General features: G+C 45.7%; 10 protein-coding genes across 10 annotated transcripts; 6 read left to right on the top strand and 4 right to left on the bottom strand.

The window, feature by feature from the left end:
- Positions 1-2011: 2011 nt before the first annotated feature.
- Positions 2012-2164, top strand: BT62DRAFT_909220 (uncharacterized protein; the record flags this gene model as incomplete). Its single annotated transcript, XM_043183736.1, has 1 exon — positions 2012-2164. The coding sequence occupies one exon, from the start codon at positions 2012-2014 to the stop codon at positions 2162-2164; it is 153 nt and encodes a 50-aa protein (XP_043034492.1).
- A 184-nt stretch (positions 2165-2348) lies between these two features.
- Positions 2349-3324, top strand: BT62DRAFT_997379 (uncharacterized protein; the record flags this gene model as incomplete). Its single annotated transcript, XM_043190650.1, has 4 exons — positions 2349-2641; positions 2736-2830; positions 2873-2912; positions 3247-3324. Exons 1-4 carry the CDS (start codon positions 2399-2401, stop codon positions 3322-3324), a joined length of 456 nt encoding a protein of 151 aa, XP_043034493.1. The 5' UTR covers positions 2349-2398.
- A 331-nt stretch (positions 3325-3655) lies between these two features.
- On the top strand, positions 3656-5018 carry BT62DRAFT_956292 (NAD(P)-binding protein). Its single transcript, XM_043188368.1, has 6 exons — positions 3656-4073; positions 4126-4201; positions 4253-4335; positions 4395-4564; positions 4618-4643; positions 4693-5018. The coding sequence occupies exons 1-6, from the start codon at positions 3825-3827 to the stop codon at positions 4884-4886; spliced, it is 798 nt and encodes a 265-aa protein (XP_043034494.1). The 5' UTR covers positions 3656-3824; the 3' UTR covers positions 4887-5018.
- A 1431-nt stretch (positions 5019-6449) lies between these two features.
- BT62DRAFT_1012022 (uncharacterized protein) lies at positions 6450-6770 on the bottom strand (the record flags this gene model as incomplete). Its single annotated transcript, XM_043177861.1, has 2 exons — positions 6450-6541; positions 6599-6770. 2 exons carry the CDS (start codon positions 6768-6770, stop codon positions 6450-6452), a joined length of 264 nt encoding a protein of 87 aa, XP_043034495.1.
- Positions 6771-6843: 73 nt separating this feature from the next.
- Positions 6844-8005, bottom strand: BT62DRAFT_1012023 (uncharacterized protein; the record flags this gene model as incomplete). The annotated part of the gene is made up of 6 exons (XM_043177862.1): positions 6844-7191; positions 7504-7541; positions 7602-7617; positions 7680-7740; positions 7791-7819; positions 7877-8005. 6 exons carry the CDS (start codon positions 8003-8005, stop codon positions 6844-6846), a joined length of 621 nt encoding a protein of 206 aa, XP_043034496.1.
- A 224-nt stretch (positions 8006-8229) lies between these two features.
- Positions 8230-9918, bottom strand: BT62DRAFT_923588 (uncharacterized protein; the record flags this gene model as incomplete). The annotated part of the gene is made up of 8 exons (XM_043184530.1): positions 8230-8282; positions 8349-8505; positions 8610-8686; positions 8903-8922; positions 8975-8998; positions 9134-9206; positions 9546-9726; positions 9805-9918. 8 exons carry the CDS (start codon positions 9916-9918, stop codon positions 8230-8232), a joined length of 699 nt encoding a protein of 232 aa, XP_043034497.1.
- Positions 9919-13386: 3468 nt separating this feature from the next.
- BT62DRAFT_923589 (uncharacterized protein) lies at positions 13387-14714 on the top strand (the record flags this gene model as incomplete). The annotated part of the gene is made up of 6 exons (XM_043184531.1): positions 13387-13462; positions 13515-13534; positions 14062-14110; positions 14170-14298; positions 14403-14531; positions 14626-14714. 6 exons carry the CDS (start codon positions 13387-13389, stop codon positions 14712-14714), a joined length of 492 nt encoding a protein of 163 aa, XP_043034498.1.
- Positions 14715-15206: 492 nt separating this feature from the next.
- On the bottom strand, positions 15207-15549 carry BT62DRAFT_1012026 (uncharacterized protein; the record flags this gene model as incomplete). The annotated part of the gene is made up of 2 exons (XM_043177863.1): positions 15207-15282; positions 15359-15549. The coding sequence occupies 2 exons, from the start codon at positions 15547-15549 to the stop codon at positions 15207-15209; spliced, it is 267 nt and encodes an 88-aa protein (XP_043034499.1).
- Positions 15550-15875: 326 nt separating this feature from the next.
- Positions 15876-16340, top strand: BT62DRAFT_1012027 (uncharacterized protein; the record flags this gene model as incomplete). Its single annotated transcript, XM_043177864.1, has 1 exon — positions 15876-16340. One exon carries the CDS (start codon positions 15876-15878, stop codon positions 16338-16340), a length of 465 nt encoding a protein of 154 aa, XP_043034500.1.
- An 806-nt stretch (positions 16341-17146) lies between these two features.
- BT62DRAFT_937445 (DAHP synthetase) lies at positions 17147-19476 on the top strand. The gene is made up of 16 exons (XM_043187322.1): positions 17147-17284; positions 17344-17378; positions 17428-17476; positions 17524-17622; positions 17675-17749; positions 17799-17887; positions 17945-17962; positions 18010-18054; positions 18103-18222; positions 18274-18408; positions 18464-18681; positions 18736-18797; positions 18847-18932; positions 18985-19201; positions 19255-19294; positions 19346-19476. Exons 1-16 carry the CDS (start codon positions 17234-17236, stop codon positions 19456-19458), a joined length of 1452 nt encoding a protein of 483 aa, XP_043034501.1. The 5' UTR covers positions 17147-17233; the 3' UTR covers positions 19459-19476.
- The last annotated feature ends 58 nt before the right edge of the window (positions 19477-19534 follow it).

The raw sequence follows: 19534 nt of genomic DNA on the forward strand, positions 1-19534 counted from the left end.
ATGAAAGCATGGACTGGTGGTATATGCACGACTTGACGACTACCTGGTTTGAGTCCTGATCAAAAAATCTCCCAGCTTTTTGATACTGTTTTTTCTGCCACCACAGCGGCTTGTTGCTATGCGGGTTCCTAAAAGAGCATGATAACACCATTGGTTTATCGTTGAGTACCAAGGTTCGAGTCCCAGCCAAAGATTCTCTATTAGAGATTGGCGAACCGTAGACGATGAAACTCAGAGCCAGGGACTGAAGCGTCGGGTGTAAAGAGAACCAAGGGACCTTTGTAGGATCGTTGATGAGGACAGTGATCCAGGAGACGAGTAGGAAGAGCTGCAGACGATATTGATGAGGATAACAGACGCAGAAAAAAGGACATACGCCTGTAGCACCTGGACCATCTGCCCTTCCTTCAGATGGCCGTTTTGTTACTTATTGCTCTCTCCCAACTTGGTTGAAGGTGTGTGACGTTTGATAGGGCACTGATTAGGTATCGTCTGGGGTGGTTGTTATCTGAGATCGCATTGATCGTTCTGTAGCTCACGTTGTGGGTCAGATGACAGGGGATATTTCAGTCTGACTTCTTGGTCTCCACATCGGACTTCGGACTTCGCTCTCGAATATAGGGATTGTATCATGAACGAATAAATCAAGGTCTGCAGCTGAGCATCTGCCATGGATGAGTGTGAAAATTGTCTCGTTCTCCTTGTGAAGTGTAGCCTTTGAGTTATTGAGATGGAGATATGAGCATTAACATTGCTTCATCTCAGCGAGGTTCAGCGTCTCCTATAATTATTCTTCGTGAGTCTGATTTACTCTTCCAGCGGAGATATATACAAATCAAACTGCATGTCTTTCAATGATGGTGCGGTCGTAAAGTTTTAAAACTGGATATGCACAGATTATATCTTTAGTATTTATTGGATAGAAATTGGTTTATGCCTTCCTCGAGCATCAAGGATATCCAACGTTGTGGAACAGCTGATTGGAAGATCCAGAATTTGATCAGGAAAGGGACCAGTTGCGAAGCTGGTACTTATTGACTCTGGAGACCTACCCATCCATGTCGCCATAGAATACCCTGACTTTGAAACAGTCAATTCTCTCAGTGGCTTATTCCTCCACTCAGAATGTTGGTCAACTTTGGAGCTGAACACAGCTCCACAAGAGTTGGTTAAGCTGCTATGCCTAGCATCCAAGTCATCTCCAGCCATTCAATTGATGAACCTTCATATCAGACTCTTAGGTGACATTGAACCGTGGATCGATGCCGCAGTGTCGCACAACCTCTTCTCTTCATCACCTATCCAAAATGCCGATTTTTCACATATTTTATATCGGTGTATGCCAATAAACTTGACCAAGCTATGCAAGTTCCATGTATATCCATATGATCCCACTTCACTCCATGACATGCGACAACATGCACAATGTCTAACTGAATTCGCCATATCACCAGCTCGACCTCTCCGTGATTTTTCTGCACCAATCGCGTATCCTCATATATCCCACACCTCTCTCCAACGGCTTGCATTTGTTGTTTCCGTGGAGAATATACACAATGTCGACAAAGTCCCGCAGTCACTGATCTGCGGTTACAGTCATACCATTATCTGCCACCGTCAAACACGAATAAAAGCATTTCTCTTCGCAGTTTCCAATGTCAAAGTATAGCTGCCCGAGGTTGCATGTGCGACGTGAAGCCCACTTGGAACGATCTCACATATAGAGGAGAGGTAACATTTCATATTCGTTTACAATCGCTGACACAAACAAGCAGGAACACTTTAAAGCACATAGTGCTTCTGCACTGAATTGAAACACAGTTCTGCCAGCGCTCGGTAAAATGCAGACGCGCTCTGTCGGTTAATAACTCTTGTGAACAACGGTCCGATTAGCATGTATACCAGGGTAATGCTGTAGTTAGCCACCGCTGCACAACAGTGAGTCAGTTTTCATATGATGCGGTCGCTATTGCTAATTTGTTAGCCAGAACGGCCTGTTTCTTAACCAGCAATGCGCCTCCCACCAGAGATAACTGACAGAGTCATCGACGAAATCCGTTATGAACATCATGCCCTCCTATCATGTTCCCTCGTCTCCAGAAACTTCCTCCTTCGATCTCGACTCCATTTCTTCCGCCACGTCACGCTCTCTACTCCTCAATGATGCAAACGATTCTATCACCTCATTTCAGGCAACACGTCTATTCCCTCCTTTGTACGATCGCTGGAGATTGACACCGATCCTCGGTATAAGACCAATGAAGCCGTACACCTCCACGAACTCATCGACAGGGTACTCAGACAAAGCATTTCAGATCGCCAATGGATCTGCAGAGACCCCTTCCTCCAGCATATCCTTTCCCTCCTTCCAAACGTCGCCTCTTTCACAGCCGGTGCAATGCGCTGGCGGAATGTCTCCCGCGTACCTACCGCTCCGTCCTTTGAGCACGCCCTACTTTCAAAAACCGGCAGCATAACCACCCTCAAGCTCGAATATGCGCACTTTAGCTGCCAGACGGACCTCCTCGACATGCTCAGTCTGTTCGCGAACCTCAAGTCCCTTTTCCTGGGTTCCATAATCGCAGCACCGTTCTGCGCGGCGGATGCGGAGCACGTCTCGTTGGGGGTCGAGGAGCTCGAGGTAGACGTGGAAGGAGCTCGCGCGCGATAGAGATGTTCTTGCTGCGAGCGAAGCTGGGCAAACTGCGTAGGTTGAGAATTACCAGGTGTTTTAGTGTGCAGATGGAGCTTGTTCGGGGATTGATGGAGATGACGAAGGGTTCGTTGGAGGATTTGGAGATGGGAGTGTGTATCTTACCGGTCGACTGGAGTGCGTTGCATTTCTTTTTTATAATGATAGCGGGATGGGTAGGTTGATGATCTCTGAAGTGAAAAGATGCCCTCCGCTCGATGTGAGCAGCCGTAAATCACTTTCGATTGAGCCGCCATCACGTTCTCTTGCACAATGGTGGGCGATGTCGTTGGAAAAAGTGGATAGCAGGAGCATTAATCTGGTTGTTAAAGACTTTGACGTGTCTGGGAGCTTGTGTAGCTCCATGCTATCTGCCATCTCTCCGAATTTATTCTAGTCCTCGAGGAGATCTCATCAGGTAGTTCTAATAATGTATTTACTATTGCAAAATACATACCATCCTTGTGAAAAGGTTCAAGCTATTCTAAAGGTGGTGGTTATTGCAGTCGGTGGGCGCATCATAATGATAGGTAATGATCACGTCTGTGGTTCAGTATGGTGTCATGGAGGAGGTACTCAGGTTGTGGGAAATCTGCATGTGGGAGGAATTGAACTTGGGATCGCGCACGTGACTTGTCAACTAATTTCTTCAACCCTGATTCAAATAGGGACCTTGTGCTGGTACCACCACCTGCCTCGGATTGAATCTATCACGTACGCTTTCCTTGTCGTTCCCCATTATCATTACTTGCGTCACAAATCCGGATATAAAAAGTATTCCCTCAAAGCCTGCGAGGAAATCACCATCATCTGACGTGCAACTTTATATTTCCCCTGTCATAGGACCTGCCTGGTCGGCCGTGCTACATAGAAATAGTATGTGTGACGGACTCGGTTATTGCGCTGTGGCCTCAGCTAACTCTGTGTCAGTCACCAAAGAAAGTGATGCGCCCTTGAAATAAATCAAGGACCAGGGTAACCTATGGTCCAGTCTCCAGATTTATACCATGACCCGACATTATCCTCGAATCCAGATATATCGGGATTCGGTATAGCCCTCCGGGTGTAGTCGTCATCGGCCGGATTACATGAGATAATATAAGGCACCCTCACATCTCTCACTCGAACCACCATGTTACCGGCTGGTATTTCCCTTTGCAAATCCGTTCTCATCACAGGCGCGACGTCCGGCATAGGCCGTGCGCTTGCCTTCTCCATCGCTGACCTGCCTTCGAAGCCTCAAGTCATCGCAGTCGGCCGCCGCCAAAGTCGACTGGACGAACTTGCGGAGCGTGGGCTGGAACCGGTCAACTTGGACTTGGGTAAGGATAGAGACGCGCTGAAGAAGGATCTGAACAGTGTTGTTGAGAAGTATCCTGAGGTGAGCGCTGTCGGTCTATTTCGGGGTCACGACGGTTGATAGATAGCTTCAGTTGGATACTATCGTTCTGTGCGCCGGAATTCAGCACGAGTTCGATTTCATGAATGCCGAATCAATCAATATTGATGGTATGTGCTACCGTTATGTCCCAGTCATTTATTCCTGAGGCATATATGCAGACTTGTATCAGGAAATCCACATCAACTACACATCGGTCGTTCTTTCGGTGATCTACCTTCTTCCCCATCTCCAAAAACTCTCCGTCAGTCTCGATATCCTTTATAGCCGTATATATTTGCAGCTCTGATGACCTCTATGCAGGCACGAGGCCGAAACTGTTCCATCATAATTGTAACCTCGGGCCTGAGTATCGTTCCTGCATCATGGATACCTAACTACTCAGCGACGAAGGCCGCCCTGCACAGCTTCTGCATGTCCCTTCGCGCCCAATTGGAAGGAACGAAGATCAACGTCGTGGAGGTCATTCCTGCGTGAGTAGAACGTCTGAATCCTGTACCTTACTGGCTGACGTCGAAATCCGCAGGCTGGTGGAATCGGAGTTGCATGATGGTACGCATTTAATTTGTTGTCCTGGTATCACATTATTGACGATTCTCAGCCTACGGAACAACGGAGAACCTCTCCAAGTTTTGGATGCCCCTGGATGATTTCATCGGCCAACTGATGCCCCACTTGGTTGATGGTACCACCGAGATTTCCATTGGCATGGCCGAGACCATTTTCAAGAAATTCGAGGCTGGGAAGATGGACATAGCGTCGAAAATTGCGATAAAACACAAGGAAGGACAATAGATCACTAATCCTCTGTCTTTCTTGAATAGTTCCATCGATGTATGTCATAGTTTTACTGGTACTCTCTGCTCTATTTTCCTTTTTGTTCATAAGGAAGTACGGACACGATAAATCATCAGAACATGGCGTCCCAAAGCTACGAGCTACTCCTTCTAATCGCATCCCCGAACAGAAGCATGCTGGAGACCGGCGGTCATTCCTAGCTGACTCTTTCCCTCCCGTCGTGTCTGTCCACGCCGACGACGAACCTGTCCTTATCATCGATGTAGGGGTCACTCGCGCCTTGGAAAAGGGATCTCTAACCCTAAGAGTGCTGGCCGCGCTGCGATGTGTGACGTTTTCTCGTCGCTTTCGGTTATTTATGCGGGAAAGAAATTTTCCTGGTCAATTTTTATAAGTCTATGTCCTAAATGCTCAACTGACGGGAGTCATTGTTCTTCGCGAATGGTGTAATTCAGCAGCAGCCATCGGACAATAAAAAGCTGTGCGTCGGTCTGGCCTTGTTTTCCTACCAGTCCTTTTTTTGACGCGTCACCGAAGTACTTTCATGCTGACCGTGTATCCGTCGACAGGATATCACTGTTCCTTTTCTTTTGGCTTTCCTCTTGGCAATGAGACTGGACAGAAAATGGCCCCAGGCATTGGACATACTATTATATATGAGAGATCTCTTCGTGTGTCTTTGGAGATGTACCGCTTTCTTTGTGACCTATATGTAATGCTTTGTGCTGGCGTTCAGCGACATCACCAGCATTCGTCCCGGCCAATATATCCATGAACCGGATTTACCTTCAGATAGCCATGAATCGAATTAATGATCCGCACACGCGTCCAATTGACCTGTAAAATTCGGTGTAGGCAATCATGTCCGTTGTTATCTTGTTATTCGCTTACAAGTAGATGGCCATCTTGCTAAGAATCTTATGTATGCGATATATTGACCCTCTGTTTGTCTTGAACGCTGTTCGTTTTGGTATTTCGCCATTGGTCAAGAGCCAGCAATTTATCAATTAGCTGTGGTATGGGACATGCTCCAGCAGTCATAACAGAAAAACAAAGCAAGAGTTGCATCTCTTGCTGCCGATGGTCCCATGTAATTATATATTATTATGTGGAGCACAGCAAGAATCTGTGACGAAGATGCAGTGCCTCCATCTATCTGATGATGGTTTCAAATATCATGGGAACGAGGAATATGAAAGACGATACTCGAAATCCTTCACTCCGATGGATGGGATGACGGAGCACGCAGGTTGAAAAAAAAGCCCTGAGCCGGACCGGGACAAAGCCGCCGAGTGTTGTGAAACACTGCTTTTTAATGGTCCAATGGGAGTTGTTCGTCTACTTTGTGCCTGCATCTAGCTCTCCTGTCAAGTCCTTTTTATGAATATCCATAAACAGGACATCACCATTCTTTTTGACCTTCCTCTTGGGATTCGGCGAAGAGGCAGTTGACAAAAACGGCACCGCTTGTTGAACGTGGTATCTATGAGCGATCTCTTCATTCCTTCTTGGAGGGACTACCGTATTTCTTGGTCTATATTTAGCTGTCTGTGCTCGCGTTCAGCTCTCAGCTTCGACAAGCTGCGCATCACCAGCATCCATCCCAGCCAACATCATCATGCCCCAGGATCCACGTCGCTGTGTAAGCGCAGCTACATAACTTAAACGTCTTCAGTGCTCGGGAGAGCAGAATCTAGCCCAAATCAAACCGATTGTCCCAGGCCTGGTGCCACAGATGCCAATATCATAGCTGATGGACGACTTGTTTTCGAGCTTTCGTATACCTCGTAATAGCAATGTAACAAGCAGAGCAATAAGGATATTCATATGTGGCATAAATCCATATATCGTGTTATTAATTCGTCGTCTCTGATCGTGCATTCTCCATTGAAAGGAAACTTCTATGACAACCCCTTGAATACAATTCCAAGAGCGACGGACACTCCCTTACCGATTATCCGTCTTCGTGTCTCCAGTTCTTAAAAGTCATCGTCAACCTTTCGAAATCTTCTTCAAAAACTGTGCCCTTATCCACTCGAACATGTCCAACCTGACTTCCTAATTCTGTGGGCGGCCATTCCTCTCCTCGACCATCCTTATCATCTCCTCCATCCCTGATTAGACCGAGGATGTGTAAATCCTTTAGATGAGATTGGAAACGCAATTTGAGAGCATCCCAGCGGCCTTCCTCTGATAACCATACCCGAGTGAGTGATGAGACTCGAGAGAAGTTTGGCGAAAATGACAAAATTGATGGCGTCGTTGAAAATGATGGTGCCCGGATTCTTGGAGTAGATGGGGTCTAGGATCTGGATGTCACTTGCGACATAGCTTTGGGGAGTGAAATATGGGGAAGGCTATCTTTGTAAGGGTGGCTAGGACTTCGGCACAGGGATGAAGCTCCAAGAGGTTGTTTGTTATGCTTGGAATGCGAGATTTTTTACGGTGATCAAAGTTTATATAATTAAGCTGAAGAGAGGTGAGGTGGATTCGAAGTCGTCGACCAGAGTTACAAGTTTTCTGGATTCGGCGATCACGCATTCAATGCAGAAGAGGGAGGGAAACGAGATGAAATGGACACCGAGAAGTTTACCTAAGATGAAGCTGTGAATACCTGGTATGTGGATGTAGAAACGATAATTCCGACGAAACCTATAACTCGAGTTTATCGAGTCCTGGAAGGTCTTTCTCAATGACTCGGTGAAAATCAACCTTCAGGGAGGGCCATCTGTTCGAGTGCAGGATAAGTCGATTCATTAAGGACTGGATATCGCAGTTGTTTTGGCCAACGATCAGGGCTATGTTAATGGCATCTTGAGCGAATGGCGCAGAAAGGAGCGAAGGATAGGCACTATGTGCAGTGGTCGCCGCTCATAACAATCCAACTTCATCCTCATCTACATCGTTGGCATGTGCATGACTATATCTTTCTAAGAGGCGCATACGTCTACGTTAGTCCATGGTTAGAGTTCACGGTGAAGAAAGACAAAAGCGAGAGATGGAGGAAAGCGACTCCTGATATAATTGAAGAGCGAAAAGTTATCATGGAACACTTTTATCCATTCCTTCTCATTGAAAAGAGGCGACGTATATCCCTTTTCATCTTGTTTCGTCATTATCTCTAATTTCTGTCGTCAGAGACTGGTTTTTGTCCATTCATCGTAGGAATGAATGCAAGGCGATTATTCCTAGTGATCACTACTCAAATTCAGCATACACGCTGGCGTTTTGTTGGAGTCGACCATCCATTTGTACCTCAGCTCAGAGAGGAGGCGTGACGGTATTCCTCCGCCTCAGTCTCTCCCAGTCCAGCACGAAAATGGTAGACCATCATTTATGTTCACTCTGTTATTGGCCCAACGCTGTACTGGAATGGATGGAACGGTTTTTCACCTGTCCATTTAGGATGGATAGACGAGACGATTCGGATAAAGTAAGCACTGAGTGAGCACTCGATACCTATGTAGCTATTATATTTACTCCCTTCTCGTTTGGCTGGTCTGATCCCTGTCTCGCAGACCAGATGGTCCCTTCGCTCAAATACCTTGGTACCAAGTAGCGCTACTACTTTCTTCAAAGCACGATCTATCTTCAGGGTCGTTGCCATGGTCCTTCTCTGCATGATATAATGTAATCAATTTCTGTATGCAGATACTGGCGGCTGCCTTCAGCATCATCATTCCACATGTATACAGTGCCGATTATTTACCGCAGTCTCACCAGCATACTTGGCATTCCTGCGATAGACGACGAAGTATCGGCGCTACTAATGCGAACGACAAATGAGGCACAGTAAGCTATAGATAGTTAAGCATATATAGCAGAATGTTCATGTATGTCCAGCACAAGACATACAGAATAAATATACTAGCGAAATTTCAAGAAGCATGCTATGGTATGTGTTTCAGCATGCTGAAAGAGGAAGCACAAGCGGCAATAGCAACTATAGGTAATTAAACGACGTGGAGAAGAAGAACTGGGTACAGAAGCGACAAGGGAAAAACAAGGCTGACCTTCCATGCTTTCCAGAGAGCTAGACATGTCTTGTCGAGCCAGAGCAAGAGAACAAGTTTGAGGATACGAACCTTGATTCAAGGGCTCCTCGTTGCCTAATCGAGCATTGCGCACGTTGAATAATTTCAAGAGATTCAGTGTTGTAAAATATGTTAGAGAAAGACGTCGTGCGGGATTGCCTAGTATTGTGAGATGCTGAGGGCCCCAAATGAACAATGCCAAATAAGTACCTGTTCACCGCCACATTGCTGCCGGACCGTGTCTCTCCTTCCTGATTGTATGAAATGCACCAAATTTTCGTGGCTAGTGGTTAATTATTCTGTTAGATGTCGTGGTGTGGTTCCTGGCTAATTGCGCTCTCGCTGTAATAGAATATAGGCGCAAACTAGGACATCACAAGGACGGGATCTTATGCTCGTGTACATATCCCGGCATTGATTTCTTTGTCCTGAAAGTACGTTTTTCACTTTATACGAAGAGCTGGTGTATATCTTGATTCTTCTTCCCGGAAGCCGCAGGACAAGCGCAGAGAACCCAGAATAGTTGATAAGCGCTAAAACTTGCCTTATTCAGGTTGGCTCCTGTTGATCCTGGGAGTTGTCACATTCCGGTCTAGCCGAGCTTCTAGGGAACGTATCTTACCCTGATGTCTTTTGGTTGCGAACATAGATATTTTTAGAAGTGTTCTAGATGGCCCGGGGATAGCCAGAGTCGAATTACTAGCCTCATTGGCTTTCAAAGTTTCTATCGTTTGGTGGTGTCCATCACATTGTAGTAGCAAAAAAGCTGCCAGCCTTCCAAATTCGACACGCGATCCAACTGGCTTGCGAAATTCCAAGACAATACAGCAGTCAATTAGATACAGTGCAATATTCATGGTCAATGATTGGGAAAGACTAACCTGAACCATTATAGGTGTCTTTTTCGTGATGTGACGATCGGTTTTTTGATAATGCAGCGTTGATCCTTCCGGATTATCCTTCCAGTACCGCAAAGAGACTACCAGAAAGTGCATAGTCTGTACACTTATGTCTTGGTTATCGATTTTATTATTGTTGCTGACCGTTGGCCGATATAGCGGTGACATGAATGCAAGATTTTATAAAGCTCTCCTTGATGGTGACCTTCAACATATCCCCGTGACTCAGCATCGATATAAAATGCCATCAGAAGTAACGGCTTCCCTCTCTTCGAATGAGAGTGCATATCCCATTCTTCCTACAGAAAATCTCTCTTCCGTCATTCGCTACACTATGTCAATCGTTGGTATGCACTTCACACTGCTAAACGACCTTGCGGTATTCTCAAAGAGCAAACTGTAGAACGTTTCGCGTCCAGTGACGCAACTCGGATTCCTCGTGCAGCCGAACACAGGCCCAATCGCAACATTGCATACAATGGAAGCCCTTCGTTGTGTCTGAGAGAGAAATCGGTCTGTGTGGTATTCGCTGACCTACTACAACGAAAAACATCCATGAACCAGGCCCAAATCATCACGTGACCGTCCCGCGTGTGCATTCGTCTCCTCGCGTCTACGCTCCTAACAGCTCCAGCTGCCGCATGCTTTCTTCAGTGTCATCGTCGAAGCCAATTATAAGTCAATTAATAATGGGAAAACTGGATCCTTGCGCTTAGTCTGCAGGGGCTGACCTGCATCTAATCGTAAACCATGTATCCGTTATTTCTCAGACCATCACGTACACGTTTCGTTCTGGATGACATCATATTGGCTATGAATCTGGACGGCTATTTCAGCTACGGCGACGATTGCTAGTAACACACCTCGATCTATTGGCCGGATCTTCCCTGTTCTATTGACTATGTCAGGTAATACGTTCCTGGGATTCGACACAGTGTTAGGAAAAGAAACATAAAAGAGAAGGAGTCAGAACAGATGCTTCACTGGCATTAGCAAATTGTGTTCATTGGCTCATGTGAGCGAAGGTCACAAGTTTCGAAGTCTCCAGTTCTTAACTCGTCGACCGGCTTAGCATCAGAAATCTCTATGGACCTGAGCGAAGAAGAAAATCATGATTGACGTCGTGTCTATGGATGGATGTGAATGCGGATATGAATCGCAGACCCGGTTCCCATAAGTATCTGGGCGTAGAAAGCGCTAATAAGAAGACTCCTCCGAAAGCCGTGGTCGGGGCATAGTATCCGGGTGATAAGGAGCCCTAGTAAGAACCGATCCTTCGGAGTCACGCACTGTTGCCTCTGGCTGTATAGTCTTCCAGGGGCCATAAGATTGATGACGAGAAACCCAGTCATTCAACAACATGATGGCCTCTTAGAACGAGGTCTGCGGATGCCCCACGATATCCAGAATGCTCGCACACTAAAATGGAACATGTCGAGGCTTGAAGATGAGCAGGGAGCAGTGCAATTACAAAACACAGAGAGTTCCAGAGAAGGGTAGCGCTATGAACGAGCTATTAGATATGCTGCATAACACTCTATCACTTTCATCACCACGTGTCACATCCAAGGGCATATTGCATTGGCGTGGGGTTCGATTCCCCATATTCAAATGATGAGATACTCGTTCGATTTTTGTTATAGGTACTCAGAAAAGAGGACTCGTTTTCGTTTCTTTCAGGATGTGCGAGTCCATTGAGACTCATTCCCTCTTTCATGCTGTATGTAACGATTTGACATGGTAATTCCACGAGGTCATCAATAACTCTTCCCCCCCCCGCTTCCTCTGAGGTCATGCGCAAAGACCTTCTTGTCATAAATTGTGCACTTTCTGTGAATGCCATTGATGTATGTCAATTAATTTTCAGTTCTGGCTAGCAAGATGGTCACATTCAGAACCTACGTGTACAGACTGGCAGTTTTCGAATAGATGTAAAATTATTGAGCACCTCCAAAGTATGACAAAGCTTTTCCCTCACCTTCTCTGATCTTCGGAATCCAACAGCGGAAGTTCCCCAAACTCTCAGAAGCATAATCGTATCAACCTCCTGTGGCCATTGATTTCCTCACGATGGGAAAATAAATCATCTCCTATTCAAAGCAAAGACTAGGATTCAAGAGTCCATTCTCCCTTCCATGCCCTGAAATCTGGGCAAAAGTTGTAAAATACCTGGAGTGCAAAAGCTCTTAGTGTCTTACATACGCTATCTGGAAACTCTATCTCTTCCTTCACTAGGTGAGGAATTCTCATAGGTTAAAATGAGTCTAAACTTGCATTCTGACAGGTGCAGAATTCACTACAAAGATGAGATGACAAAAGATCTATAATTTGAATATCGATTTCTCAAAGCCCCCTTCCCCCTACAAAAAAAGATTTGGATCCTGTGAACTTATTCGAAGGTGAGGAATTGAACCTAGCATGGCCTTTTTCACCATTAAACCACAGTTACCCACGAGGCATCGAATTTTCAGGAGGAAAATTCTCTATCTTCTTGAGCATGAAGATGGGATGGTCATGTCTCTACTGGGAATTTAAAACAAAAATCGAAATATGACCATAACTCTAAAGAAAAGAACTTTAACCTCTGGGTATGAATGCCATTCTTAATCCAGAGTTTGTTCGAAATTCAGGATCATATATCGGATGACAGGCCATTAGCTTTGAAAGCCAAACAGCAACAATCCTTCATCACAGGACCATGATTAGTTGGGAGAAAAAGGATCGATATTGGAGCTCGCATCCCTCTCGAATAAAAGTATCAAAAAACTCATATTTGCACTAGGAGCATTGACCGAGGGAAATGCGTCACCATCCTTTGTCTTTTGAATTTAGCAGTTGTAGACGAGCTTATGAATGCCAAGACAAAGATCCACTGCTAACTCCTCTCAACCATTTTCTCTATTGGGTAGGAAAACCTCCAGCCACCATCAAACTCAAAGCCCCAACAAGTAAGAAAAGTATGATGAGCAGGAGTTTTGTCACGACAAGGGAGCATTTTATAAATTATTCACCCAAGCTACAGACACGCTTACAGGAAAAAGAAAAGTTGACCAGACCAGTAGCAGTCTACCTGTTATCAAAATTTATGGCACTCTCGGCGAATTGAATCCGTTACGAACTGCCTGTGAATTACACCAGAGGAAGTTCAAATACCGTTGAGTCCAAGATTGGTTTGGAAATTCCAATGGCTACGTTGTAGCTCACCCATAAACTCGAGTTTAAATGTCGCGTAGGAGAATTTTTGAATTTTCAGTCACGATAAAGAATACCAAAATTATGGCAATCGTAATAGGCAGTCGCCCACTCTCTGATTTTGATGCAGCAGTTTGCTTTCGTTGAAGGTCAGAAGCCACAGCTGAAACTTTATCCATCATACAAAAATCGTCGCTGACAATGGTAAAGTGTATTTCACATGGCAATGTGTTAGACAGAAACCGTTAGCAAACAAACAGAAACCGAGACCTCTCCAAGAAATTTCAAACGACCCAGGAGTTGCTAAGCCCTAGTGTTACACAACATCGCCCATTCCCTGAACTCAAAGGTCAAATATTGAGCACCCATACCATGCAAATGAACCAAGGGAGAGAAGAGGTTTTTAAAAAAAGGCATTCGGCGAATTTGAGAACACGGGGAGAAGAACGTAAGTAATCTTTCTCTTCTTTCAATGTTGAGACAATGTAATATGTTTTCAGATATGCTGTCAGCACAAATGGTGGGTACCGTGACATTATGGGTCGATTTGAGGAAATCCCAAGAATAGGGTGGCATTGTCAACATATTTGAGGTCGGAATTGATGCTTCGACTCCCTGATTATGGATCTTTTACACAAAATCGCTGATAAACAAAAATAACAAGCGTATGGCTTCAAATTGAGCTCATGTATCTCGGGATGTGGTGAAGCTGCCAGTAAGGGGTTGATGAAGACCAACTTGAGCGACACGTCGAGCCCGGGAAAGAAAAAATTGATACTGTCAGCAGTCAGATATACTCTGCTCTATTCCTTAGGATCCTTTGGTTTTTATTGAACAGAGGACAGGTGTCTTGTCATTCGAGGAAAACGCTCAGGTGGTAATCAGTTCTAAGTAATACGAATGACATAATATCCAAGTTCTGAACTTGACAGCAATCCCGCAGATCAAGTTTGGATTCTCGAGTTTTTCTTATGGTCACCATATCCTGAGTCCCCACTTATCATATGCCTTTCATTCTCACTACCAATCATTTTCGACCTCCCACAGGCAACGGCGATTAATCCCACGTGGGAAAACCGCAAGTTGGAAGATCCACGTATTTTGCTAATTGGCACTCACCATGTCCCTTATACGTGATGTCTCACTCTCAGACAGCCAGACGACAGCCAGACGAGCTCGAGAACGGTCGGGAGTCTCGGGACCTCCGATCCTTCCCACCAAGATGTCTTCAAATCATCAGCTTTCACACCGACGGCATGGCTTCATTTGTAGATGATGATGAATGTTCCTTTTTTGCTTCAGTATGCTGGACACTCTCCGCCCCGAAGACTTAAGGCCTTCGTGGCAATCGTTCTTGTAGAACAATTTCCTTCTTCCCTTCTCTTTAGTAACAGGCGGTGTGTATACCTCTCTTGCTTCATCAATAATCTCTGCCCTTGGTCCTCTGAAGGTTCTGTTCTTTTTCGCCAAAGGTACACCTTCCCGTTTGTCGTCCTTTCCTTTCAGGAACGAACATAGTGAGTTTTCCTAGTGCTCACTTAATCAAATCCAGAGCATACCACCTAGAAATATTGGCGTTTCGTTGGATTCGACCATCTCTTTTTACCTCAGCTCCGAAAGCGAGCGAGTGGTATTCCTACCCAGTCACGCCCAATGCAGCAAGAAAGGTTTTCTGGAAGTTCTCTCGGACGGATCTGTAGACCCTATGGCAAAGAGGACGTCTTTCTAGATAGATTCATTATTAAATCCAAGCCGGGAAACAATCAGTACTAAGATTATGAAAATAAACTGAGTCTGGAACTGTAAATTCAAGAACCGCTGTAGTCTAGTTTGTGCTAGTAAGCCGACATCGAATATCTCATCGAGAGAATACACTAAATAATTGTATGCACTAATTAGTAACCGCCGAGTCTCAAGGGCGGACTTTTTGCTTCTTGAAATAGACAATGAAGTATCACAATTCGTCCGAATGATAAATGAGGAACAGAAATCCATCTTATCTCGAGCATGGTAGCTATATAACTAATGTTCAAATACGGCCTGTGTAGGGAATAAATATCCGAGAATTTTCAAGAAGTGTGCTAAGATGCGTATTTGAGTACGGTGAAAAGCGAAAGCAAAATCTGCGAGAAAAATAATAGTTAATTTACGACGTAGAGAAGTAGACGAAACTGGGTACAAAAGTATCAACATCAGTAGAAATCAATGATAACAAATTTGAAGCTGAAAAATGGATGAGGCGAGAGCGAGTGGCATTGGAAATGAGACCTAATGACGAAAAGACGGTAAGCGACAGAAAGAAAGGTAAGGACAAATTATACGTACTCGAATCATATTCGTTTACTTGAAAGGGCACCCTGGTGCATGGCCGCCTCTCCATCCGCAATGGAAACATTGAGGCTCGTTGGGTCTGCCACGCATGAACATTGGGGTGTTTGATGACGGTGACTTCGAGGATAGGCTGGACAGTTCACTCTCGTATGTGTGGAACTCCTGGTTGAGAGACGTAGATTGGAATGACGATGAAGTGCACATGGTGACTTTAAAAGACGAGGACGGATTGAGGATGGGAGCACGGTATTAGTTTAGATACATTCAGGACAAGAAATGGTTGGGCGAAAGGTTCCTGCCTTATATCGGGTCCTGAGGCGGTGTCCATAGTTAGTACTCGTAGTCAAAGAAATATATTACGTCGCACCTGACAGAACGTATCTAGCATAAGTAATCCAGACTTTGAAGAACTGATAAGTAGGGGCAACAGGCAGTTTCAGATAACAAAATGTTTAGATCGTTCCAGAGTAGAGCGGTGAACTTCAACCGAGCCGAGGTCCGACAATGCAAAAACTTGACATAATTTCACCATGAGAAGAAACGGGTACGGCGTCATGCCTCAGTCCTGGATCTGGGCGGCAACGAGAATATTCACAGTCGACAGAATCAATGGTCCACGACTACGAGGCCTTGTAGGATTCGACGTGGGCAAAAACAACCCGCAAGGCAAGAGTGTACTTGGCCGGCTGGAGGTCACAGGTGTTAGTATTTACATGCCGCGGACCAGGATTTTTGGAGTAAGGCAGGCAATTTTTGAATATTCGGATAGCCTGACTGTCGGATGTGGCGGTAGCGACCATATGAGCAGCGAAGCCGCAAGGTGCGGGTGTCGTTTCAACTTGTTTGAAAGAAAAAGAAAAGCAAAAGCAACGTGCTATCACGAATTCAAAGTCCGTCCTTTCTTTCACTCCATTCTTATGGCAAACGGTCACTGCCGCATCGTTCCCATTAACTTCGAGATGGATGAACCCAACATTCTCCTGCGTTATGTCTGAGCGAGATCCACGACGAAATTTTTGGAACAGTGATCTCCTTGGTAATCATTTATAATTACACGATTTCAATGGAACGATTCGCTATCATTGCCGATCCTTCGCACATCGGTTATATTTATTTCAGGGTCCTAGCACCACTTGTAGAACCGCAAAATTTAACGGCATTGGACACGAGGGCGGCTGCACTCAACCACATTCAATTGAACGCTGTGGACCGACGTAATATAATGGTAAATCAGTGAAATGCAGTCGCCATTTTTCATCTACCGAGCTTCCCCAGTTACGATATGGGTGCATCGTGTTGTTTTGATTTCTTGAAATAAAAAAAAAACTGTCGTATCGGTCTGTACATGGTCATCTCTTTCAAGAAACAAATTCTGGTGTAAACTACGGGACCTCGGGGGCCGATCGTCGAATGCTGGAAGTCAGGTGTGGACCAGCGCGGTTGAATACTGACCGGCCTTCGCTCTTTTTGAAAGGAATTTACGTAGACGAGGGTTTTTCAGTGTTAGCAAATACCCTTTTGGCCTCGTTGAGAATAATTGATCTAATGATTTCACACAGCTTCCGTATATCAGATGTGTCCGGATATTGTCAATGTCATCCTCACAAATGTGACTCCAGTCACGAGTGTGACCTGCACTTATCTTTTCTCCGCTAAGTCATATCAGCCACGATTCATACAGTGCCGCGGTATTTGCCGCGCCTGTTCGGCCAATGAAAAATAGCCGACACCAAACCCTGGCCGAACAGGCGCGGCAAATACCGCGGCACTGTATGAATCGTGGCTGATATGACTCGATCATCCTTTCTCTTCTTCCACCACCAGCGCGTAATTCATTCTGCTCCCTTTCCGTCCCCTTGTGCTGGATTGTACTCAGGCTCTTCCTTCAATGTCTGCAGAGTGGCATCCGTCATCTTGGAAATCAAAATCGATTGCCCAGGTTCGTCTTGTTTTTTTTTTTTTTTTGGTCTCCGTTCTTCTGTCGACTACCTTTCTCAGTACGTCGACTATCCCGATCCTGATAAACTATCGAGGTGCGCTCTGTATCGCGCGTCGAACCTCCGTCTTCATGCATTACAACAGCGTACTTTCGAAACTGGAGCAATTGCCTCCGCTGGTCACGCCCGCAGAAGTGCGTACTACCGTCTCCTAGCAGGATCCTAGTATCATGTACTGCAGGTCGAACGCCTCCGATACCAGCTAAGTCTCGTACAGCGGAACGAGGCGTTCCTCTTGCACGCTGGCGATTGTGCAGAGAGTTTTGACGCCTGTACCCAGGTACTCAACAGCTGATTCACTGTTGATCATGGCGCTTACACCGGTGTTCAAGCAAAATATCTCCGCCAAGATCGGTCTGATTCTTTCGTTCTCTTTGATCATCATTTGGGGAGCACGTCTTCCAGTCGTATGTGTGCTTTTGCAAGACTGTTTGTCTTTGATTTATCTCAGGATAGGTACGAATTGGGCGCATTGCCGGACAGTATGCTAAACCGAGAAGTAGTCCGACTGAGATCATTAATGGGAAAAAGGTCCTGAGCTTCAGGTAAGAAGAGTATCACATGGAATGGGCGGGTCACTTTTCTTACATCTTTTTTTTCAGAGGGGATAATATCAACAGGTGTGTAATCTTCTCAAAGATGTGGTTTTGATCTTACCCTTAAGCAGACTCGATCCAAATGACCGCACTCCGGACCCTCAGCGTCTCTTAAGGTGCATTCTATTTTCGTTCGTGCAATCTATCACTCATGTGGATCCCAGCGCTTATTTCCATTCGACTGCAACGCTGAACCATGTCCGTGGATTACTAACCTCCGGATTCGCCTCTCTTCACCACCCGAGGGACTGGTCCTTCAATCACGTTAGATCACTGGCACTTAGGTAACTCTGTTCGCTATACTCTTATAATACGTCGCTATGAACGTCCACTAGAAAGGAATTCGAGTTCATCGTCGATGGTCTCTCCGATGCACTCGACTTCAGCAGGACGATCGGAGCAGAGAGATCAGCTCCATTCGAGCACGGAGGCGGGAGAGGAACCGTCGGCGAGGTCGACTTTTATACGAGGTAAACAATTTTCCCATATGCATTCCTTAGCCGGCGCTAATACTGGTCAACTCAGCCACGAAGGTTTGATGCTAGACTATGAGGAAGCCTTGACTCGACCATCCCCATCGGGATCCGGTTATTACAACACTTCAGCGCACTTCCTTTGGATCGGAGATCGTACCAGACAGCTTGACGGCGCCCACGTTGAGTATTTTCGTGGAATTCGTAATCCGATTGGGATCAAAGTCGGGCCGTCGATGGCTGATGATGAGCTGGCGGAACTGCTAGATGGTAGGGTCTTGACTTCACTCTGACGTTGGCTTTGGCTGATGGAAAGCGCGATAGTTGTTAATCCATCCAAAGATCTCGGGAGGATAACCCTGATCTCGCGGTATGGCGCAGATAAGGTTAGATATATATGATTCTTTACATGTTCAGTTTGTTTACCTGTTACAGATCGATGCTCACCTACCAGGCCATATAGAGGCCGTGAAGCGGTCAGGCCATCCTGTCATCTGGATATGCGATCCTATGCATGGAAAGTACGCGTATCAGTCTCATGACCGGACAGCATTCGCTCATTGATTACTATAGTACTCTCACATCGTCGACAGGTTATAAGACTCGCCACTTCAGCGCCATCATTGGAGAGATCACATCCTGCTTGAGGATCCACACATCGTGCGGTAGTCGGCTAGGTGGTATCAGCCTCGAGTTCACTGGTGAGCTGAATGATGAGGGGTTCAGCGTTACTGAATGTCTTGGTGGGAGTATGGAGCTGAGTGAGGAGCAGCTTGGGCTGAGATACCAGGTTTGCGACTCTTGTTCGGCGAAATGGCTCGGTCTGACCATAATTATCTCCAGTCTTTCTGCGATCCTCGATTGAATTTTGAGCAGAGTCTGGGTGAGTTTGTCAGTCTTTGGGATTCGCTTAGATGCTCAATGGCATTGTAAGACGTCGCTTTTCTTCTGTCAAATCATTTCAAGAAGGAAAGACGGGGAAAGCAGGCCGGAACTGATCATGATGTTCTTTACTCTGAACTGGGCGGGAGAGGGCCCCAAGTTTGAAATATTAGTATCATGTCGCACTGTCATTATCAGAGAAGGAATGTACCAATCTATGCAAAATCAAGTCGTAGTAATC

Source organism: Guyanagaster necrorhizus, assembly GCF_019112545.1.
Source record: "Guyanagaster necrorhizus MCA 3950 unplaced genomic scaffold BT62scaffold_42, whole genome shotgun sequence".
Lineage (NCBI taxonomy): Eukaryota > Fungi > Basidiomycota > Agaricomycetes > Agaricales > Physalacriaceae > Guyanagaster > Guyanagaster necrorhizus.